The sequence below is a fragment of the Oncorhynchus nerka genome, linkage group LG26 (assembly GCF_034236695.1).
Source record: "Oncorhynchus nerka isolate Pitt River linkage group LG26, Oner_Uvic_2.0, whole genome shotgun sequence".
NCBI classification, from domain to species: Eukaryota; Metazoa; Chordata; class Actinopteri; order Salmoniformes; family Salmonidae; genus Oncorhynchus; species Oncorhynchus nerka.
In genome coordinates, this window is record NC_088421.1 from 19888818 (window position 1) to 19914242 (window position 25425).

The 25425-nt window shown below is 43.9% G+C and overlaps 1 protein-coding gene across 1 annotated transcript; it reads left to right on the forward strand.

Annotated features, from left to right (window-relative positions):
* The first annotated feature begins 3086 nt into the window (after positions 1–3086).
* On the forward strand, positions 3087–23454 carry LOC115104300 (SEC14-like protein 1). The gene is given in 18 exon segments (XM_065010223.1): positions 3087–3257; positions 4139–4230; positions 14566–14715; positions 14926–15057; positions 16547–16675; positions 17571–17703; positions 17903–18012; positions 18176–18237; positions 18239–18363; positions 19903–19991; positions 20094–20164; positions 20254–20425; positions 20594–20728; positions 20930–20951; positions 20954–21063; positions 21255–21509; positions 22402–22580; positions 22835–23454. Coding segments are annotated over 17 exon segments (2043 nt in total). The 5' UTR covers positions 3087–3257; positions 4139–4167; the 3' UTR covers positions 22941–23454.
* Positions 23455–25425: the final 1971 nt, after the last annotated feature.

Sequence of the window (25425 nt, forward strand, 5' to 3'; positions counted from 1 at the left end):
TTGGAAGGAACACACAACACTATGTGTGGAGAAAAAAGGCACAGCACATCAACCTCATCCCAACATCATGGTTTGGGGCTGCTTTGCTGCCACAGGGCCTGGACAGCTTGCTTTTTTTGATGGAAAAATGATTTCCCAAGTTAATCAAGACATTTTGCAGGAGAATGTTAGGCTATCTGTCCACAAATTGAAGCTCAACAGAAGTTGGGTGATGCAACAGGACAACGACCCAAAACACAGAGGTATATCAACAACAGATTGGCTTCAACAGAAGAAAATATGCCTTCTGGAGTGGTCCAGTCAGAGTCCTGACCTCAACCCGATTGAGATGCTGTGGCATGACCTCAAGAGAGCAGTTCACACCAGACATCCCAAGAATTTTGCTGAACTAAAACATTTTTGTAAAGATGAATGATCCAAAATTCCTCCTGACCATTGTGATGGTCTGATCTGCAACTACAGAAAATGTTTGGTTGAGATTATTGCTGCCAAACGATGGTCAACCAGTTATTAAATCCAAGGTTTCACATACTTTTTCCACCTTGCACTGTGAATGTTTACACGGTGTGTTCAATAAATAACGCTGTTTCTAGACCGGCATTGAAAATAAGAATATGTTCTTAACTGACTTGCCTAGTAAAATAAATAAGACATATAGTTGTTAGTTTAAGCAGACTGTGTTTGTCTATTGTTGTGACCTAGATGAAGATCAGATCAAATTTTAGGACCAATTTATGCAGAAATCAAGGTATTTCCAAAGGGTTCACATACTTTTTCTTGCCACTGTAGCTGATATGGCTGACTTGCTTAAACAAATGTGGTTTCTACTGACAATTGAGATGTACAAACTATGGCATGAGTGGTTAAGAGGCAATCCGTAATTTCGATTAAGACATGAGCGAGCTAGGACGGACGTAGTCAATAACTATTTGTTCAGCACTTTTGAAATGTACAGCGACAGAATTCAGAACATGGGTCATTCTTACAGTAATCTCCCTGTACACCAAGTCAGAACTGTGGAATAAATAAAGGGGGCATATAAGCAAACAATGAAAGTTCTTACAATGTTCAATGATTACATTTCTCTAAAACAGGCTACATGTGCAACATCAAATCAGAACAGCAGGGTAGGTTATGAGGGAGGGAAGGGATCAAATTATTAGGGTGGGGCACATGGGCTACTAACAGCTTACTACACAACATACACTTAGCATTACTTTATCCTTGGCATATTCCTTAATTTATGCAGCAGCATACAATATATTTTGGACTCACTTTGTTGTGCTGTGCTCACCTGAACAGGAAGATGGCGTGGCGGTCCTTTTTTTGGGCTCTAGAAAGAGGCCAGAAATTCCGACTTGGAATTCTGAGTTGGATAAGCATTCAAAATGATTTGTGTTTAGTGAGTCCGCCAGATCAGAGGCAGTAGGGATGACCAGGGATGTTCTCTTGATAAGTGTGTGAATTGAACCATTTTCTGTCCTTCTATGCATTCAAAATGTTATGAGTACCTTAGGGTGTCAGGAAAATGTATGGAGTAAAAAGTACATTATTTTCTTTAGTAAAGTAAAAGTTGTCAAAAATATAAATAGTAAAGTACAGATACGCAAAAAAATTACTTACGTAGTACTTTAGAATATTTTTACTTAAGTACTTTACACCACTGCCAGTAGATTGCCAACATGATGCACGATGATGCCTGCTTGTCTAGCTTGCTAGCTTTTGAAAGTATGACATGATCAACCCAATCAAAGCTACGTTAGATATAACTTGATTTGATGTAATTTTATTTATGGCCAATGACCTTGAGCCTTCTTGGATGGGCACTTCTAATGTAAGTCTATGGCAGCACCCAATGGGCTTGAATTTTCAAGCTCTACCTGTAGATTTTGTGGTGACGTAGTGTCCCCATGAGTGCCAGAACACGGAGCCATTCACGGCGCAACTAGAGAACATTACCAACCGTACCCTCCATATATTCTGCTGGCTGCCCCTCCATCACAGAAAGCACTGAGCTAGGCTGAAACACCTGCATTTTGGAGCTGCCTTACTCAAGAAAGCAAAAAAATATATATATTTGTATGCGGCTTTGGAAACTCAATTTGTTTTGTTTTTTACATTGTCTGCAAACTGATATGTGACGTGTATTAATGCCAAAATAACTGCCTCATCTGCTCTGAATTACGCAACGTCACTGTACATCCTGTACCGCCCTGGGATCTTGTCAGGGTATCTCTGTGCATTGAAATTGCCATTGATAAAGTGCAATTGTGTTTGTTGTCCGTAGCTTATTCCTGCCAATACCATAGACCCACCGTCACCATGCGGCACTGTGTTCACAACGTTGACATCAGCAAACCGCTCGCCCACACAACGCCATACGCGTGATCTGCGGTTGTGAGGCCGGTTGGATGTACAGTACTGTCAAATTCTCCAAAACGTTGTTGGAGGTGGATTATGGTATAGAGATGAACATTCAATCCTCTGGCATGGCAACAGCTCTGGTGGACATTTCTGAAGTCAGCATGCAAATTACACGGTTCCTGAAAACATGAAACATCTGTGGCATTGTGTTGTGTGCCAAAACTGCACATTTTATTTTCCCCAGCACAAGGTGCCCCTGTATAATGATCATGCTGTTTAATCAGCTTCTTGATATGCCACACGTAAAGTGGAAATGAGAAATGCTTTTTTATATCAGCTCATGAAACATGGAAAAAACACTTTACACGTTGCTGTTCATATTTTTGTTCAGTGTATTTTCTATGCAAACTTTTAAAATGTTGACAAAATAAATCACTGGACAAGTTAATGGAAACAGCTATACTGTCTTGATGCAGTGTTAATAGTGAATCTCTAGCGCCATCTATAGACCATTTTCTTAAAATGTAACCCGTTCACACAGTATATTTCCTTCGGCTACTATGATGGTTTCATTCATTCATGACATCATATACAATGTTGCAACCTTTTATTTTTCTGTCAATGGTTTCAACAATGTTACCTTAGCTTATTCCCAGTAATGCCTATCCTCACTTGAAAAACACACTGCTCCATGACAATATGTTACACAAGTATGTGACGTAGTCAAAAGAGGCGGCGTTAGCTACGCCGGACGCTTGCCTTGGATTCAACATCAAACCCGTCTCAGAAAGTTGCCTTATTTACGTATTTGTTGGAGCGTCCCATGGATTTAATATAAGTAGATCGTCTACTGACAAACTTCACGTGACTTATCTCCGAAAGTCATCGATCTGGTAAGTTTTAGGTAATTTTTTTCTCCGTGTAAGGCCTAGTCATTTCGCAAATGTCTGATTGAGGGAGTAGAATTCGTTCTGAAAATGTCGACCATTCTAAATATTTTTTGTTGACGATTTGACTGTCATCAAAATGAAGTTGTCAAGAGACATACATAACTTACGCTTACGTATCGAGAAACAAGCACGCTAGGGTTGTGGATTGCAATAGTTATGATCTATAATACAATTATGCATATACTCAATTAGTGGAAATAACGTGTCATTGCACAAGCGAATTTCCTGAAAGTGTGATAATGTAGCTAATGTACTCTTGTGCATTTTTTGTTTTTATTACTAGAAATCTATGCCATCAAAACCACTCTTTATTTTGAAGTCCAAGTTACAGCTAGTCTACTGTACTGTATCTGTGTCAGCTGTTCACTGTATAAAATGGACTAAGAAAATAACACAATGCCACTGTGAGTTTGTAGGCTCAGCCTAGATGATGATAGATGCCACTTTTCTCAAATCCCAGCTAGGTAAATGATTTTGGTCTGGCTCAGTAGCGGATTGTATCATTATAGTCATCATCCTGTGATTACCGTTGATCTCAGCATGTTAACCAATCAAATCAGCTACTACAGTTTATGACCTAAAGAATAGTGCCTTTGCAATTGAGGACAATCAAGCGTTTTGCATCAAGCCAGCTGTCTAGTTGATTTTAGAGCTGATGATCCAGCATTTCTCTTTGTTGTCTTTACAAATCCCATTCCTCTGACCTTTGCTTCATGATGATGTGAACCTATGATGTGCAGAGGATGTTTTGTTAGTTCCTGTTATTCAGTGCTGTGTCAAGTGATCTCTAACTAACACTAGGGTTTGTCTATTGTGCATTTTAGGGCAGAGCGCCAGAGGTTGAGCTACAGCCATGGTGCAACAATACCAGTCACCTGTAAGGGTCTACAAACACCCCTTTGAGCTGATAATGGCGGTAAGTTATGTACATTTGTGTGTTTAGGCTGCTGCTTTGTCTATGCATATATGTGTGGGTGGGTAGTGTGGGATGCTTGTGAGAGGTTGCAGTGCTCATGTGCAAAATGGACCCAGGCAGACAGACTGCCAGTGTTTTGTGCTGCAGGAACAAAGTGTGGTTTGGCTGCATAGAAACCTATCTCATCTCATACAATATATCTCTATACACTGTATTACAGTGTCCCTGGGCACTGTATGTCATATTCTAGTGTTTTGTTGGTGAGATCATTGTTTATCCACCTTTTTGTTTTGAGAACACAGTCTGCAGTATTTCTGTTCACCCAACCCAATTAGTCGTGGCAGCAGATAACACACTACCATATTTATTATTGAGTATGAAACTGTAAGAGTACGATTTAATTAGTAACTTTTTGCCTTTAGTATTTTTGCAGGTCCTTGACTAAAGCGATGCTCTCTGTTAAATGCAATACCATATATTAGCTTTTCCACTTGCCCTGCTGTAATATACATCATTCTTGATTTCAGTCACCAATCACCACTGCATAGATGTACTGGTACATTAGTAGTTCTGCAGATGGTTGCAAAAGTCATAGAAGATATACCAATCCACAATGTCATATACAGCCCCAAAGCATGATGTTTCCACCCCCATGCTTCACAGTAGGTATGGTGTTCTTTGGATGCAACTCAGCATTCTTTGTCCTCCAAACACGACGAGTTGAGTTTTTACCAAAAAGTTATATTTTGGCTTCATCTGACCGTATGACATTCTCCCAATCTTCTTCTGGATCATCCAAATGCTCTCTAGCAAACTTCAGACGGGCCTGGACATGTACTGGCTTAAGCAGGGGGACACGTCTGGCACGGCAGGATTTGAGTCCCTGGCGGCGTAGTGTGTTACTGATGGTAGGATTTGTTACTTTGGTCCCAGCTCTCTGCAGGTCATTCACTAGGTCCCCCCGTGTGGTTCTGGGATTTTTGCTCACCGTTCTTGTGATAATTTTGAACCCACGGGGTGAGATCTTGCGTGGAGCCCCAGATCGAGGGAGATTATCAGTATGTCTTCCATTTCCTAATAATTGCTCCCACAGTTGATTTCTTCAAACCAAGCTGCTTACCTATTGCACATTCAGTCTTCCCAGCCTGGTGCAGGTCTACAATTTTGTTTCTGGTGTCCTTTGACAGCTCTTTGGTCTTAGCCATAGTGGAGTTTGGAGTGTGACTGTTTGAGGTTGTGGACAGGTGTCTTTTATACTGATAACAAGTTCAAGTTCAAACAGGTGTTCAAAAGTTTGGGGTCACTTAGAAATGTCCTTGTTTTTGAAAGAAAATCACTTTTTTTGTCCGTTTTTAAAATAACATCAAATTGATCAGAAATACAGTGTAGACATTGTTAATGTTGTAAATGACTATTTTTTACCCTCCCTAACCCGGACGATGCTGGGCCAATTGTGCGTCGCCCCATGGACCTCCCGGTCGCGGCCGGCTGCGACAGAGCCTGGGCTCTAACCCAGAGTCTCTGGTGACAGAGCTAGCACTGCGATGCAGTGTCCTAGACTAGAGGTTGACCGATTATGATTTTTCAACGCCGATACCAATTATTGGAGGACCAAAATAGACTCTGGGTTCGAGCCCAGGCTCTGTCGCAGCCGGCCGCGACCGGGAGGTCCATGGGGCGACGCACAATTGACCCAGCATCGTCCGGGTTAGGGAGGGTTTGGCCGGTAGGGATATCCTTGTCTCATCGCACACTAGCGACTCCTGTGGCGAGCAGGGTGCGTACAGGCTCGGGAGAGACAAAGGTTGAACGATTTAAAATAAAAAATATATATATTTTTTTAAATAAACATTACAACAATACTGAATGACCACTACTTTTAACTTAATATTATACATCAATAAAATTAATTTAGCCTCAAATAAATAATGAAACATGTTCAATTTGGATTAAATAACGCAAAAACAAAGTGTTGGAGAAGAAAGTAAAAGTGCAATATGTGCCATGTAAGAAAGCTAACGTTTAAGTTCCTTGCTCAGAACATGAGAACATATGAAAGCTGGTGGTTCCTTTTAACATGACTCTTCAATATTCCCAGGTAAGAAGTTTTAGGTTGTAGTTATTGTAGGAATTATAGGACTATTTCTCTCTATACCATTTGTATTTCATTAACCTTTGACTATTGGATGTTCTTATAGGCACTTTAGTATTGCCAGTGTAACAGTATAGCTTCCGTCCCTCTCCTCGCTCCTACCTGGGCTCGAACCAGGAACACATCGACAACAGCCACCCTCGAAACAGCGTTACCCATGCAGAGCAAGGGGAACAACTACTCCAAGTCTCAGAGCGAGTGACGTTTGAAACGCTATTAGCGCGCACCCGGCTAACTAGCTAGCTATTTCACATCGGTTACACCAGCCTAATCTCGGGATTTGATAGGCTTGAAGTCATAAACAGTGCAATGCCTAAAGCACAGTGAAGAGCTGCTGGCAAAATGCATGAAAGTGCTGTTTGAATGAACACTTACGAGCCTGCTGCTGCCTACCACCACTCAGACTGCTCTATCAAATATCAAATCATAGACTTAATTATAACATAATAACACACAGAAATACGAGCCTTAGGTCATTAATATGGTTGAATCCGGAAACTATCATCTCGAAAACAAAACGTTTATTCTTTCAGTGAAATACAGAAGCGTTCCAAGTCTAAATATTCCTGTTACATTGCACAACCTTCAATGTTATGTCATAATTACGTAAAATTCTGGCAAATTAGTTTGCAACGAGCCAGGCGGCCCAAACTGTTGCATATACTCTGACTCTGCGTGCAATGAACGCAAGAGAAGTTTCACCTGGTTAATATTTCATGCTAACCTGGATTTCTTTTAGCTAAATATGCAGGTTTAAAAATATATACTTCTGTGTATTGATTTTAAGAAAGGCATTGATGTTTATACTTAGGTACATGTTGGAGCAACGACAGTCCTTTTTCGCGAATGCGCACCGCATCGATCATATGCAACGCAGGACACGCTAGATAAACTAGTAATATCATCAACCATGTGTAGTTAACTAGTGATTATGATTGATTTGTTTTATATAAGTTTAATGCTAGCTAGCAACTTACCTTGGCTTCTTACTGCATTCGAGTAACAGGCAGGCTCCTCGTGAGGCAGGTGGTTAGATCATTGGACTAGGTAACTGTAAGGTTGCGAGATTGAATCCCCGAGCTGACAAGGTAAAAATCTGTCGTTCTTCCCCTGAAAAAGGCAGTTAACCCACTGTACCCAGGCTGTCATTGAAAATAAGAATGTGTTCTTAACTGACTTGCCTAGTTAAATAATCGGCCAAATCGGCGTCCAAAATTACCGATTTCCGATTGTTATGAAAACTTGAAATCGGCCCTAATTAATCGGCCATTCCGATTAATCGTTCGACCACTACCCTAGACCACTGCGCCACCCAGATGGCCAATATGGGGTGCATTCTGGCTTGTGACACAGAACAAGCAGTTCTCCCGTCGCCGCTCCTCCTCCATATCATTTCTTCTCTCATTTCTATCTTCTCTCGTCTCTCCCCTGGGCCTAGTTGTATAGTACCCGTCTGCTGCCTGGCCTACCGCCACAGCCCTGTTAGGGCTGATAAGACTACTCCATCCGAGGGGGGGAAGTTGTGGCTTAGTACAATTTCACTCAGACAAAACACGCTGTATGAAGGGTTGTTTATATCATATCAACCCCCACATCTGTTCAGTGCACGGCCTAACTGTGTTTTAAGGTGAATAGCTTGGTCCAAAAGCCATTAAAATGCAATCATTATATCTTAAAATTTATATCCACTTTTATTTAAGCTCTTGGCTCTGTCTTGGCATCTGTTTACCTTGTTTCTGCTCTGTTTGAGACGCTGTGCCACTTCCTGTTCTTTGGGGTTATCTATTAAGTCAGAAGCAAGTTACATTGTATAATAAGAAGGCCAGCGCTGGAAAAGGTCATTACTGAACAAAAGCTTAGTTCGTTAAAAACACTGAAATTGTTTATTTTGTAAGTGTCCTGTGTTACGCAACCTGATTACAGTGGAAGTCAGGTGCTCTGTTCTTTCTCTTTCTCTAACTGCAGCCGTGGCTCTGCTTCACCAAATACCAAAAAACCCAACCTTTGACCCCCAGCAGTTCTTATCTCAGTTCTAGTCTCGGCAACATCTGTTAAATGTCTGGGAATGTTTTGTTCTACTTCCATTCACACACTGTCAGCGTGATTCAAAGGCACTTCAAAGATTGTCAGTTGATTTAAAGGTTGCGGGGCTGCCTGTCTGTAAAAAGCCTGTTCTAATGACAGCAGTTCACACTAGATAGAGGGCCTAGCCAGACTAGAGGCTTCCTCTGTCCTCTGACTGACCATCCCACTAACTGATCCTTGGTTTGGCCTACTGACAGCCATTACAGTATCACTCCTGTCCTGACACCATCATCACACCAAACCTGGCATGTTGGTTTACCGCTTATCACTGACGACGACAACTCCTCCGTTCTCGGGAACGTTTATGTAAACAGATTTGTTTTTCATATTCAAATCAAAATCAAATAACATTTTATTGATCACCTTCACATGGTTAGTAGATGTTAATGCGCGTGTAGCGAAATGCTTGTGCTTCTAGTTCCGACCATGCAATAATATCTAACAAGTAGTCTAACAATTTCACAACTACCTTTTACACACAAAGTGTAAAGGAATGAATAAGAATAAAACCCCAAAGATCAAGCAATGCAGATGTAGCACAGTGGCTAGGAAAAAATCCCAGGAAAGGCTGGAACCTAGGAAGAAACCTAGAGAGGAACCAGGCTCTGAGGGGTGGCCGGTGCTGGAGAGAGAGGATGGAAACAGCAGGTCCGGTTCAAGGTAGCATGACAAGTGAATAAGTCAGGGTTCCATAGCCGCAGGCAGAGCAGCAGAAACTGGATCAGCAGCACATCTGGTGAACAGGTCAGGGTTCCATAGATAGGTTAGCTGTCAACGTCACAAGAACGATGTGCGCGCATCCGTGGGACAGAAGTCGGCGTGTTGTTGTGATTCTGGATGGCAAGATTTGTTAGCAAGAATGACAAGCTGCCATGTGGGGAATTGTAAATGGCTAATTTCAGCTTGCTGTTGATAGCATATCTTGTTTTGAGGTGTGGCTGATTTTTGGTGGGGGGGGGGGGGATCATAGCTAAGATCACACAGTACACCAGACTGACCCTAGCTTCCTGGCATATAGACTATTACAGCATAGATACTGGAGGGGGGGTCAGGGGGGTCAGGGGACACTGGCACCCATCCAAAGTTATTATTATTTTTTTGTTGTTGTTGAATTTTACCCCTTATTCTCCCCAATTTTGTGGTATCCAATTGTTAGTAGCTACTATCTTGTCTCATCGCTACAACTCCCGTACGGCTCGGGAGAGACGAAGGTTGAAAGTCATGCGTCCTCCGATACACAACCCAACCAAGCCGCACTGCTTCTTAACACAGCGCGCATCCAACCCGGAAGCCAGCCGCACCAATGTGTCAGAGGAAACACCGTGCACCTGGCAATCTTGGTTAGCGCGCACTGCGCCCGGCCTGCCACAGGAGTCGCTGGTGCGCGATGAGACAAGGATATCCCTACCGGCCAAACCCTCCCTAACCCGGACGACGCTAGGCCAATTATGCGTAGCCCCACGAACCTCCTGGTCGCGGCCGGTTACGACAGCCTGGGCGCGAACCCAGAGTCTCTGGTGGCACAGCTGGCGCTGCAGTACAGCGCCCTTAACCACTGCGCCACCCGGGAGGCCTCCAAAGTTATCCCCGGACAGGTCCAACCAGGCAGGATATAACCCCACCCACTTTGTCAAAGCATAACCAACAGACCACTAACTTACTACCCTGAGACAAGGCAGAGTATAGCCCACGAAGATCTCCCACACCGCCCGAGCCTGAGGGGGCGCAAAACAGGAAGATCCGGACAGGAAGTTCACTTTAGTAACTCAACCCACTCAAGTAGGGTAGAGTGTAAAAAAGCCTGGCACAATGCACCCTACCTAGGGACGGCATGGGAGACGAGCAAACCAGTGACTCAGCCCCCGCAATATAAGCAGAGAATCCCATTGGAGAGAGGGGAGTCAGCCAGGCAGAGACAGCAAGGGTGGTTTGCCACGCCAGTGCCTTGCAGTTCACCTTCTCACCCCTGGGCCAGACTACACTCAATCATAGGACCTACTGAAGAGATGAGTGTTCAGTAAAGACTTAAAGGTTGAAACCCAGTCTGCGTCTCTCACATGGATCGGTAGACCGTTTCATAAAAATGGAGCTCTATAGGAGAAAGCCCTGCCTCCAGCTGTTTGCTTAGAACCTCTATGAACAATAAGGAGGCATGTGTCTTGTGAATGTAGCGTACGTCTAGGTATGTACAACAGGACCAAATGGGTAGGAGCAAGTCCGTGTAATGCATTGTAGGTTACCAGTAAAACCTTGAAATCAGCCCTAGCCTTAACAAGAAGCCAGTATCGTTGGCCAATAACACAACATCCAGACACAAAATAATGGATATGTTTTATCTATCCTAAAGCAAGATTTAGGCCTAAATATTTAGAATATCCATTTAGGCTCAGAATGTCTGAGGCAGTTTGGTTTTCTGAATGCAGGTACTGTTAGAGATGATGGACAATGCACCCAACTATCTAACTGTAAGCTTCTTGGTTTATGCACTGAAGCCAATATACTACTTTAGTGTTTTGGCTTGGTAATGGGGAAGAAGGAAATTGACTCCGTATCTTATGTTCCCAAGCATTGGAAGATAGTAGTTACATGTCTTGGTTGTGTAACTGTAGTCAAATGTATATCCTTCTGTCATGTTATCCAATCAATATTCACGGATGATGTCTTCGTGCCTCGTAATTTTATCGATCAGTCTGCACACCAGCTCTGTTTGATCGATAAAGACTTGCACTGTTGCACTGTCATTAACCACGTTGTGATGGAAACAGGAAGTACTGGTCCAATTTTATAAATGCCTCCAGATCATTTGTTTGTTGGGATCTTTTTGTATCGGTAAAATTAATTATGCGTAAATATTTATAAAATAACCATCAAATTGGAGTCACACCATGTTATGGTATGTGGTCCTCCCACTACGACTCGGGAAACCATGCAGTTTATTAGGCTACAAATTAAGTAAGTTATGATGAACTTCACAGGGTGGTGAAAGTGCACAGTGAATAACTTGATGCTCCTCGCCAATAAATATTGAGGGTCTTATTCTGGTGACATGATCGATGCTTGACTGCCATTTGACAAATATACATATTCTCAGTCTTATCCATAGTAAACTCATCCTGTAGACTAGACTACCCTCACTGTATCTGATTATTGATGCTAGACGGGTGTTTATCCATAGTAAACTCATCATGTAGACTACCCTCACTGTATCTGATTATTGATGCTTGACTGGTGTTTATCCATAGTAAACTCATCATGTAGACTACTTTCACTGTATCTGTGAGCTGTTGGCTAGACTGGTGTTTATACATAGTAAACTCATCCTGTAGACTAGACTACCCTCACTGTATCTGTGAGCTGTTGGCTAGACTGGTGTTTATCCATAGTAAACTCATCCTGTAGACTAGACTACCCTCACTGTATCTGTGAGCTGTTGGCTAGACTGGTGTTTATCCATAGTAAACTCATCCTGTAGACTAGACTACCCTCACTGTATCTGTGAGCTGTTGGCTAGACTGGTGTTTATCCATAGTAAACTCATCCTGTAGACTAGACTACCCTCACTGTATCTGTGAGCTGTTGGCTAGACTGGTGTTTATCCATAGTAAACTCATCCTGTAGACTAGACTACCCTCACTGTATCTGTGAGCTGTTGGCTAGACTGGTGTTTATCCATAGTAAACTCGTCATGTAGACTAGACGACCCTCACTGTATCTGTGAGCTGTTGGCTAGACTGGTGTTTATCCATAGTAAACTCATCATGTAAACTACTTTCACTGTAAATGTGAGCTGTTGGCTAGACTGGTGTTTATCCATAGTAAACTCATCCTGTAGACTAGACGACCCTCACTGTATCTGTGAGCTGTTGGCTAGACTGGTGTTTATCCATAGTAAACTCATCATGTAAACTACTTTCACTGTAAATGTGAGCTGTTGGCTAGACTGGTGTTTATCCATAGTAATCTCATCATGTAGACTGGCCTCTATGTATCTGGGAGCTGTTGGCTAGACTGGTGTTTATCCATAGTAAACTCATCATGTAGACTGGCCTCACTGTATCTGTGAGCTGTTGGCTAGACTGGTGTTTATCCATAGTAAACTCATCCTGTAGACTAGACTACCCTCACTGTATCTGTGAGCTGTTGGCTAGACTGGTGTTTATCCATAGTAATCTCATCATGTAGACTGGCCTCTATGTATCTGGGAGCTGTTGGCTAGACTGGTGTTTATCCATAGTAAACTCATCATGTAGACTGGCCTCACTGTATCTGTGAGCTGTTGGCTAGACTGGTGTTTATCCATAGTAAACTCATCATGTAGACTACTTTCACTGTAAATGTGAGCTGTTGGCTAGACTGGTGTTTATCCATAGTAAACTCATCATGTAGACCACTTTCACTGTATCTGTGAGCTGTTGGCTAGACTGGTGTTTATCCATAGTAAACTCATCCTGTAGACTAGACGACCCTCACTGTATCTGTGAGCTGTTGGCTAGAGCGCACGTGTCATGACCAGAGTTGGCACATTTTCTATTTAATAAATTGCCCCCATCCCTCCTGCTAATTGGACAGTTTTTGTGACAAAACTATAGCCAGAGTAGAAAATGCCATGGAAACCCATTGGTACATTAAAACTACATGTTTTGTGCACCATGTCATCACACACTGATTTTTATCCGCAACAAGTCAGTTTGGTGGAAACACCACTGGTGGGAAATGTTCTATTCTAATAATTGCATGAAAATCTGTCGCTAATTGGATGGAAACCTAGATAGTGACTCTGAACAGGGTGGGTGTTTTATGTGTGTGTCAGCAGATTGACCTCTGTGTACTCTGCACCGTTGTGCTAATTTGGGGTTTCACCCTATCAGATTCCAGCAAAAATCATCTTTTTGTTTATCTGACTTTCATTGATCTGCATGTCCAGCCCTTATATTTAACCTCACAGTCAAGTGTTTTACCATTTTCTTTTCAGGACAACCAGGGATACAAGTGGAACACTAAACCATTTTAAATAAACAGTTGCATTCATGAGTTTTATTGACGAATGTCAATAACAAAGCAACAGTAAACATGTTGTCCCCACGAATGCATCGTAAATGCCGCATCATTCACCCAAGTTTAGTCAACATTGGGCCAATGCTGTCGAGATCGCGTGTGTCTAACGTACGTACAGACGGCTGGACAGAGACCGATCCAAAGTCCCCAACTTCATCGTTGGGGACGATAAGGTCCGCCAAAACAAACACCTGATCAAATGAATTTGATGTACATACAGACATTTTTTTGCGCACTTAAATGATTATCCAACAAGTCACTGACAACTGTGTGGAGTCTGGAGTTGGACAGCAATACTGTGAACTTATTACAGTTTTATAGACACTATGTAGACACTGGGCTGCCGGGTGGCGCAGCAGTCTAAGGCACTGCTGGAGTGCTGGAGGTGTCACTACAGACCCTGGTTTGATTCCAGGCTGTATCACATCTGGCTGTGATTGGGAGTCCCATAGGGCGGCGCACAATTGGCCCAGCGTTGGCTGGTTTAGGCCGGTGGAGGCCGTCAAATAAAGGTTAAATAAAATAAATGTACTGGGATCTGCTGTGTAGAAGAACCCTTTACCTTCTAACGACTCTTGTGCAGCTTGTGAGAGTCATAGGGCAAAACATGTTTGTGAGAGTCTCAGCTTTTCATATATAGCTTTTAGTAGTTTGTAACTCAAACCATTCAGACTCTACAGTCATTCTTGTATAAAAGACCCTGTCCTTGCCAGATGACTGCTTAATGGTGAAACTGCCACGTCCGTTTGCAATATCACAACAACAAAGACGTTTCTGCAAACAACGCAGGCTGTTTTTCTGTCAGACGTAATTGCAGGTGTGATAGAACAGCAGCTTGTAATGCAATTTATTTTACCTTGATGCGCAACTCCCCCTACCTCTGCTGCTTTGCCATGGAAACAAAAACAGTAACGGTGGCCTTTTTTTTTATCAAAGTGATTATAACCCAGAAAATACTTTCGCTGTATGTCATGGATTGCGTTTTGTTTTCATCATGTGAGTAATATTGCATATTTTCTTCCTCCTTCCCTCTCTCCCATTAGGCCTATGTGCGGAGGTTTCCAAACTGCCCCCTGATCCCCATCTTTGTGGACAGTGAGGTGGTGAAGGAGGAGCACAGTGATGACGGAGCCACTGTGTTCATTGAGAGGCGCTGTAAGGTGGAGGCAGACGCCCCCCGGCTGTTCAAAAGGGTATCTTACCTTTAACCTTTCACCTTTCTCTTGAGCAGTGAAGCTACTCAAGTTAGCAATGTATAATAGTGTCTGTTTGATTCTCTTATTTTCTAATGTGAAGGCTATTAGTGATTATTTCCCCACAGACCTGAATATCCCGGTAGGGGTGTTGTTGTTGTGGTAGTGTTGTCCAGAGTTGATTGACCGTGGTCTACTGTGTGTGTCTAGATGGCTGGTGTGGACTACCTGTACTTCATCCATAAGAACACTCTGGACAGCAGGGAGAGGGCGCTGCACATCGAGGTCGTCAACGAGACCTTCTCCAACAGAGTCATCGTCCATGAGATCTGCAACTACACGGTGTGCCCCACACTATAATAATAATACTATAACTATAATAATCATTGGTTACATGGGCTGCGTTTTACACAGGCAGACTAATTCTGATCTTTTGTACACTCATTGGTCTTTTGACCAATTATATCAGGTCTTTGCACATGATCTTTTTCAGAGCTGATCTGATTGGTCAAAAGACTAGCAAAATATAGTAGTTGTGTGTGTTTGACGCTCTTTATTTTCTTAAATGTGTGAAGGCTATTAGTGATTATAATATATTAGATTTGAGCTGCCTGTGTAAATGCAGCCATACTCTTATCACTGCAACAGGGTTTGTAAAGCCTTTCCACTTGTACCCATATATAGGTTGAAAAAGTCAGCTTTGGGGACTGATAAGCGCCTATTAATGACAGAGCTCAGGCTCTGAACTTCACAGCTCAGAATGGGTTTTGAACTTGAGCACAGCACGCGACAGGAAGTTGCCCCCATCCCTCCTGATAATTGGACAACTTGTGTAAATTTTTAGTTGCCTGAGTGAGGAAAATGCTGTAAATTAAGAGGACTCAATGTATTTTTAAGGATGAGACGTTGAAGATGGTAATAAATACCACTTTGATGACATACAAGCCAAACACACGTGAGTCCGAATGTGATCATCACATTTCCAAATCGTAAAACTCATGTCATTTACAGTGTCAGTGTTTATGATCACTATGTTTGATGTACAGTTACCAGATGACATGACATCATACCCTGGTTGTTCTGAACAGAATGAGACGGTGTTTGTCTCAGTGGAACGTGTACGTTAATGCACTCCTTTCTATGCGCACCAAAATTACCATCTGTTTGAATTACCCTGTGAAAGCCTAACACTGTAAAATCCTATTTTATAACTTAGCTTGTCATGGTGGCAATAGATCAAGCTTTCAATCGATGCCCATCTGACCCAGATTGCGATTTATAATGGGTAATTTTTGGATTGTGTAAGCAACAACAGTCATTGTGATTGTAGGAATGCAGGGTTGTGTTCCTTACATAACAACTACAAGAGAGCCAAAATAAAGCTCCTCATAGTTGAGGACTGTTATTTGAGTCTTAAGTGCATGGAAGTTACGTAGGGACTGCACACTGTGGAGAGGTGTGTGGTCGCTTGGAGACGTCAGTTAGCCCTCTCACTCAAACCCTTGTCACTTTTTTCCTCTTATGTTGCACCAACCCACATTTTCCAGGAATAGTCTCATCATGTTACTGAATGTATCCAGAGTATTTACAGATTTGATCAACAAATGTGCCGAAAAAATATAGTAAATGTGTAATGTTTGTGGCCTAACAATTTTCCCATATTCTCCAAACTGTTCCCTTTCAATTGCTACCATGCTTACGCCTATGCTTTTCATGTTTCTTCTGTAAGAAACATTTCAATTTAGCCCTATCCATATAGGCCAATTCCCACCAGTGTAAAAGGTTCATCCATTTGGCGTCTGTTTTGTGATGAGTTGTGTTTCCTCCACAGGTTCACCCAGAGAATGAGGAGTGGACGTGTTTCGAGCAGACAGCCAGTCTGGACATCAAGTCCTTCTTTGGCTTTGAGAACGCAGCCGAGAAGCTAGCCATGAAGCAATATGCCAACAGTATTAAAAAGGTGTGTTCATGTGTCAGTCTGTGAGCATGTGAGGACAGTATACATGTCAGTGTGGGGGATGGATGAGGCTATAGGATATACCATCATCATCCAGCATGCTGCTCCCCATATAGACCCAGTGTTACATGAGCATGCTGCTCCCCATATAGACCCAGTGTTACATGAGCATGCTGCTCCCCATATAGACCCAGTGTTACATGAGCATGCTGCTCCCCATATAGACCCAGTGTTACATGAGCATGCTGCTCCCCATATAGACCCAGTGTTACATGAGCATGCTGCTCCCCATATAGACCCAGTGTTACATGAGCATGCTGCTCCCCATATAGACCCAGTGTTACATGAGCATGCTGCTCCCCACATAGACCCAGTGTTACATGAGCATGCTGCTCCCCCATATAGACCCAGTGTTACATGAGCATGCTGCTCCCCCATATAGACCCAGTGTTACATGAGCATGCTGCTCCCCCATATAGACCCAGTGTTACATGAGCATGCTGCTCCCCCACATAGACCCAGTGTTACATGAGCATGCTGCTCCCCCATATAGACCCAGTGTTACATGAGCATGCTGCTCCCCCATATAGACCCAGTGTTACATGAGCATGCTGCTCCCCCACATAGACCCAGTGTTACATGAGCATGCTTGTGCAGTCTATTTCCAGGCCTTCTGTGATCCAGTCTGGCAGCTCTGTGTAAACTGAGTGTGTTAACCAGGATCTTCTGACATTTGCTCGTTGGGCCATATATCCTGCTCAGCTTTGTCACACAATGGGGTGTGCTCGTATGCGGCCAGGCGCATGTCTAAACAAACCTGCAGTATTTGCTCACAGTGTTTGCTCATTACACTCGCTACCTGTACTGTCCTTATGCAGTCATGTGCTCTGTCCTCCAGGGCAAAGAGATCATAGAGTATTACCTGAAGGAGTTGGAGGATGAGGGGGTGACCCACGTCCCCCGCTGGAGCCCCCCTCAGGCCCCCCCACCCACTGCCAGCCCCACAGATCTACCGGCTGGCTCCCCAGATGGTCAGTGTTCCGAGTCCGAATCAACACAATAATAAACACACACAATCTGAGGGATCTGTCACGGCTGAAGTCCCAATCCCATTCTACTGGCTCTGACAGCAAACATTCTGGCCTTGCCTTGGGCTGCATTGGGCTGGTAGACTGTGGTTATGCATTTGGGTATGTGTGTGAATTGACTGTGTCTGTGTTTCGATTGCAGACAAGTTGGATGCAGACTACATCAGGCGTTACCTAGGAGACCTGACGCCGCTGCAGGAGAGCTGTCTTATAAGACTACGCCAGTGGCTGCAGGAGACCCACAAGGGCAAGGTTGGACACGTGTATGAACACACCTAACACTCAAACTCTGACTCAAATAGCTGCAAACAAGAGCAAAACTTGAATCCAAAGAACATAGATGTAAGTAACACTCACATCCGACTCACACACACCACAACATCTGAATAAACACAATCTCCGCTCCCTCCCCTAGATCCCTAAGGACCAGCACGTGCTGCGTTTCCTGCGGGCCCGGGACTTTAACCTGGAGAAGGCCCGAGATCCTGTGTCAGTCGCTCTCCTGGAGGAAGCAGCACCAGGTGGACTTCCTGCTGGACTCCTGGGAGAGACCTCAGCTGCTACACGATTACTACACCGGGGGCTGGCACCACCACGACAGAGGTAGGTTCCTCTCGGAGCAGGATAGAGTTTTAACGGCAGGGTTGTGTTCAACGGGCACAGACAGAAGATGAAAAGTAGTGTTCTTGTTGCACAAATTCAGGAAGTACTGCACCACCAGTTTCACAATGTTTTCTTCCGCTTGGTTTCTAGTGAATGTATCCCAGCTCTTACATGTATTGGTAATGACTAACTGTAATGTCTGGTTGCTTCTCTGGAAGTGGCATCACTAGCTATGTTTCCATGAACTTGTCCAGTGATTATTTGTAGTTTATTTTTTTAAACATTTTGCATAACAAATAGTTGGAACAATTGACTGCTATGGTGCATTTCTGTTGAACTGTTTTGTGTTGATAAAAACAGCTGGATGTAATGACGTCACACTTAAAAATAAAAGTTTTTTTTGCAAAAACCGAGTATTGAACACAAAATTAAGTGATTGAAGTGTTTTCATTATCCATTTTGGCAAATTGTGCATTAATAAGCCTGTATGCTCACTCCCACCAATCCATTTCATGTCTCAGGTAGCTTGCAAAAGTCAGCATGGATAGAATGCAAGAAATGACAAACATTTCTCATGTGCCGATGTATGCCACGGACTGTGCCATGGTGAAACTTGCACTCCTCTAGCTCAGAAATACTTGGATGGTGAAACAACCAGAAAAGCAAGACAAAGCAATTCAGGCATTCTTGAAAGTCAGGGCAATCCTTGTCCTGTAAAGAAACATTACTTGTATAATTGAACATTTTGATTTAGCAAGCAGTAGGCATTTAGAATTACATGTGGAGTGGAGCTTTATAGTTACATGATGATGTCACATGACCTGCGAACTGTCAAAATGATTGGGCAATAATTTATTTATTCGAAAGCACCGTTTCCATTATTTGTCGCAATAAAGAATGTTGGACAAAATAAAAATCCGCCCCTGTCCAACAGATGATACAATGTTGTTGATCTTTAGAACGTTTCTCCTACAGCTGCTGTTTCCATTACACTGCCACAATGTTTTTATAAACCTGGGTCAATGGAAACATGCCTACTATGTGTCAAGGGAAATCTCCCAGTCTGTGGGCATGAGTCAGACGGGCAGCTGTTGGTCACTTTCTCCTGCTGTGTCAGCAACTGACAGATTGCTATAGCATATGATGTGGTTAGCAGAGATGTAAAATACCTGTCCAGGCATTGTAAGATCTGGCATGTGTCAGAAACGTCTGGGCAGAGGAAATGACCCATTATCTCCATTTAGCTGATAGCCAATCGGACATCTAGGACCAGGAAGTGACCCATAGTAACCATAATAACAATAACCCCCACCTAAAAGCAAATACAGCTGGTTGTAAAACGCCTATATTTACATGAATGACTTTAATGTGAGTTGTAAATGGATATACTGTAGATGTGATTATGGTCAACACAATCTGACTCGGTTTCTCTATTGATTTAACTGAATACTGTCTGCGTCCGTTTAATGTCATGATCATTACTGATCCTCCGTAGCTTTAACAGTAAGGTCACGTGTTTGTGTCCTCGTCTGTCTATAGATGGACGCCCTCTGTATATTCTGCGACTCGGTCAAATGGATACCAAGGGTTTAGTACGCGCCTTGGGCGAGGAGTCCCTTCTGAGACAAGTGAGTATGACACACACACACATCCAGATGCTGGGTATAAACACATACTATACGCAAATGCTCTCCCTTCCCCTAACCTCTCACCCCTTCACTCTCCCCCAGGTCCTGTCCATCAACGAGGAAGGTCTGAGGCGTTGTGAAGAGAACACCAGAGTCTTTGGCCGACCCATCAGGTAGCTACCATTTCACACTCACTCCTCTTATGTCTCTCATCCCTGAATGCAGTATGTATTCAGTATGTCCTATAACCCTCCTGTCTCAGCTGCTGGACGTGCCTGGTGGACCTGGAGGGGTTAAACATGCGTCACCTGTGGCGTCCGGGGGTTAAAGCCCTGCTGAGGATCATAGAGGTGGTGGAGGCCAACTACCCAGAGACCCTGGGATGTCTGCTCATACTGAGGGCTCCACGGGTCTTCCCTGTGCTCTGGACCCTGGTGAGAGCCTTTAACATCACGCATTGTAGTGTACATTACATTGTACAGTGCTTTCTCTCTCTCTCTCGATCGATCGCGTTCAGTTGTATTCAATTGCGTTCAGTTGTATTCAATTGCATGTGCAGAGAAAAGATATGAGACTACCGTTGACCCTGAGTGTCTTCTCAGGTCAGTCCATTCATTGACGAGAACACCAGGAAGAAGTTCCTGGTGTATGCTGCGAATGACTACCAGGGGCCTGGAGGTCTGGTGGACTACATCGATAGAGAGGTCATCCCTGACTTCCTGGGAGGAGACTGCCTGGTGAGTCTGTCTGTCAAACCGGAGTCTCATCTGGCTGTTGTAGACAGTACCCTTCTACATGCATATGAATTCATATGGACTAATGCTGCTAGTACATAATATAGTTAACTGTGGGTCATCTTGTTAGACATTTTCCTTGTGTGTGCTGATAGAACTGGGGGCTGATTGTGTCTCTTGTGTCCTCTGTCATGTCATATTCAGTGTGAGATCCCTGAAGGAGGTATGGTCCCAAATCTCTGTACAGGACAGCAGAGGCGCTGGAAAGTGAGGAGCTGCGGCTGTGGACAGATACCATCTACAAGACTGCCAGTGTCTTCAAAGGGGCCCCACATGAGGTAACCTGATCTAAACAGTAACTACAGTATGTGTTTTCCAGCTTCTCAGTTGACTGTACTTAAACAGTGGGTTAGGTTGCTCCCTCTAGTGGAGAAATACAATGTTACAGCAAAACGCTGTAAAAACCCATAATGATCATTTGTCTGTAGTTTTGTCCTACTGTGTTCACTCACTACCGATCCTGTTCCAGCTGCTGATCGAAATCTCTGAGTCCTCTTCTGTGATCACCTGGGACTTTGACGTGTGTAAAGGGGATGTCATCTTCAACATCTACCACTCCAGGAGGGCGCCCCAGCCCCCCAAGAGGGACGTCCAGGGGGCCCACGGCAGCATCGTGTCGCAAGCCACCAACAACATGCAGCTGATTGACAGATCCTGGATTCTGGGGCAAGACTACAGTATGGTGGAGACAGCACTCACCTGCAAGGAGGGAGAGAGTGTTCAGGTAAAAAAAAAAGCCTGGTTTCAAACCAGGGACCTTTTGTGTGTGAGGCGAATGTGATAACCACTACACTACGGAGACTAACCACCAACCTTAGGGCTGAATCCTAAGATGTGAGTGTAACTGAAACATCCACTGATGTCAATGGGAGTTCTGTGCAGTGCTCATATCTGGTCTCTTCATCCCTATGCAGTGTTTCTGTTAGCTGGTAATTACTGGCTTTTGGACATTTTTTATTTAGATATATATATATATATATATATATATCTCTCTAAAAGCTGACAAATAAAAACATTGCAACGCATGGAAGTTGGTTCAGGTTGTCTTTCAATCCCATCATCTGTCTACTCCAGCTGTCTGTCTTCAGTTCACACTCTCACTAGCAAACTTGTAACATTTTATCAACTGGTACCGTCCCACAAAGTTTCCCGTGCCAGTGAGTCTAACAGACAAAGCTGTGTGAATAGAGTATAAATATTCAAGTGTTTTATTACATTTTGCTAGATGAATCTCTCTAATAGACCATTTACAGAGATGTCATACAAGTCCACCAAGGAGGAGAATTTAGATGAAGTCATTTATCTTCCCTCTTCTAATCTAATGCCTGGTCCAGTAGCCAGAGGGAGACATGCAAGGAGCTGACTTTCAATTTGTAGGCTATCCTTCTTCCTCCTTGCGTAGCTCAATAATCATTGCAGTCACTTCTATGTGGTGTCATTCGGCAGTGGGCAACGCCTTCAAAAGTATTTGCCTACATGTGAGGGAATTCTAACGGGTTTCTATTACATAAAGTGTGTCATTTCGATATTGAATGTGCTATTAGCTATAGCCTGCGTTTGAATGGAAATTGTGCCTCTGACCCTCGACCTCACCTGTCCCCTCCTCCTCTCCCCAGGGCTCCCATGTGACGCGGTGGCCCGGGTTCTACATCCTCCAATGGCGGTTCCATTGCTCCCCGGCCTGCTCTACCTCCAGCCTGCCCCGGGTGGATGACGTTCTGGCCTCCCTGCAGGTCTCCTCCCACAAGTGTAAGGTCATGTTCTACACCGAGGTGCTGGGCTCCGAAGACTTCAGGTCAGTCACCATTCACTATACTATACTGTATAACACAGTGTATTGTTATGGTGATGCTTAGTGTGTAGGGCTGCTGCATGTCAGTGAGTAAATGTTTTAGGCTAGCTTGTTTTTTAGGCAGTGTGTAGTTGTGTGGGGAAAATGTATTTGTGATCATTTCTAAGGGTGTCTATAAAGATTCTTAGGGAAGCAGTGCTCTAAGAAAATATGTTTGATGGATATTTAATCTATTGTCTGCCTGCCTGTCTGTCTAGGGGCTCTATGACCAGTCTGGAGTCCAGTCACAGTGGCTTCTCCCAGCTGAGTGCCGCCACCACCACCTCTAGCCAATCACAGTCCAGCTCCACCGTATCAAGGTAGCATCCAGCCAATAGGAGGTGAAGGAGTTTGAGTTTTGCTACACGGAGATCCCATTTAGGATCTAACTGACTTCTGATACTGTTGACTTCTGCCCTGTTGCCTTAAAGAAAAAACAGTGCTGTACCAACACCTGCCAATGAGGACTTAACCTTACCCAGGGGATGAGAGAAGTGTTATGAACTGTATGGAACAAGGATAGCCTATCCTTAATGCCATGTGGTGGAACACTGGACTTCCTACCTGTGAGCACCTTCTAGTACTGCATTTAAAGCACTGGAATACATTATTAAAATATACATGTACGTTTTTTTATCTATCTATAATTAGTGACATTAAGATTGCTCTGGAAGTGGAACGTCTGCTATATGAGCATCTGCTGAATGAATAAATGCATATGGAGATGTCTTGCAAACCATCCTCTTCTTTCTTTCAATACCATTATTCTTTCTTTTTAAGGGAAGTGAAATGTTTCCCATTGTTTTGAAATTGAACAATAAAGCACTGCCTATTTTCAGCATTTGTGTAATACAATGATGCCTACTGTTTCAGATGGTACTGTTGAAGTTACCCTTATTCACCATAGGATGTCAGTGTGTTCATGAGGAACGGTGCTACACACAGCCATACTACAGTAGCCCTTCTCCAGCCAGTGATTGTCTTACCAGCCACTTTGTCACTCCTTCCGATCTACTCAACCTTTTAAAGTTGTGTTGCTGAAATAGAGAAGGACATAAGTTATAACTGATATGGCGATCAGCGATTTTACTGTGAGAGGTTCCTAAACCTCCATGTATTTTCTAAAACACTATTTGACCTTGCGTCAACGAGGTGGTACAGGCTACTGGGTTGTTACATGTTTATTATTCCCTGCTCATTTAAATGCAGTATTGCGTTCCTTCTCCCGCCTTGTGGTTGTGCGCGAGGCCTTGCAGTCGGCTGTGATTTACATAACTTTTAATTTCCATAAAGCCGTCCAATTTATTTTTCCTTTTGTCGTTCCGTTGCCCTTGACTGTATTGTGTTATACAGTAGTGGCGGCCACAGTGCTTGGTTGAGAGGCGGCCTGCTTGGCAGTGCTTGGTTGTTGGGCTCCCTGCTGGGTTGTCAGTGTTGGTAAAACCAGAAGTGTGCTGTCTGTTGTTACCAGGAGGATGTTTGCTGAATATTTCATTCCGCTCTAATGACCTCCTGGGACACATGTTGTCCACAAACTCTGACTCGGGGCCACACTTCCTCAAGTCTCATTGGCCAGTTAATTACATTTACATTACATTTAAGTAATTTAGCAGACGCTCTTATCCAGAGCGACTTACAAATTGGTGCGTTCACCTTATGACATCCAGTGGAACTGCCACTTTACAATAGTGCATCTAAATCTTTTAAGGGGGGTGAAATGGTACTGCCAGAAGGATTACTTTATCCTATCCTAGGTATTCCTTAAAAAAAAAAAAAAAAAAAATCCTTGAGGTGGGGTTTCAGGTGTCTCCGGAAGGTGGTGATTGACTTTATTTGCTGTCCTGGCGTCACATGAGGGAGTTTGTTCCACCATTGGGGGCCAGAGCAGCTTTAACAGTTTTGACTGGGCTGAGCAGGAACTGTACTTCCTCAGTGGTAGGGAGGCGAGCAGGCCAGAGGTGGATGAACGCAGTGCCCTTGTTTGGGTGTAGGGCCTGATCAGAGCCTGGAGGTACTGAGGTGCCGTTCCCCTCACAGCTCCGTAGGCAAGCACCATGGTCTTGTAGCGGATGTTGTTCAACTGGAAGCCAGTGGAGAGAGCGGAGGAGCTGGGTGACGTGAGAGAACTTGGGAAGGTTGAACACCAGACGGGCTGCGGCGTTCTGGATGAGTTGTAGGGTTTAATGGCACAGGCAGGGAGCCCAGCCAACAGCGAGTTGCAGTAATCAGACGGGAGATGACAAGTGCCTGGATTGCAAGACCTGCGCCGCTTCCTGTGTGAGGCAGGGTCGTTTCTGCGGATGTTGTAGAGCATGAACCTAACAGGAACGGGTTTCCACCGCATCTTGATGTTAGTTGAGAACGACAGGGTGTTGTCTCAGGATCACGCCAAGGTTCTTAGCGCTCTGGGAGGAGGACACAATGGAGTTGTCAACCGTGATGGCGAGATCATGGAACGGGCAGTCCTTCCCGTTTGGGAGGAAGAGCAGCTCCGTCTTGCCGAGGTTCAGCAAAGAGGTGGTGATCCGTCATCCACACTGATATGTCTGCCAGACATGCAGAATGCGAAAGCCATGACACCTGGTCATCAGAAGGGGGAAAGGAGAAGATTAATTGTGTGTAAACGTCTGCATAGCAATGATAGGAGAGACCATGTGAGGTTATGACAGAGCCAAGTGACTTGGTGTAAATTACGAGAATAGGAGAGGGCCTAGAACAGAGCCCTGGGGGACGCCAGTGGTGAGAGCGCGTGGTGAGGAGACAGATTCTCGCCACGCCACCTGGTAGGAGCGACCTGTCAGGTAGGACG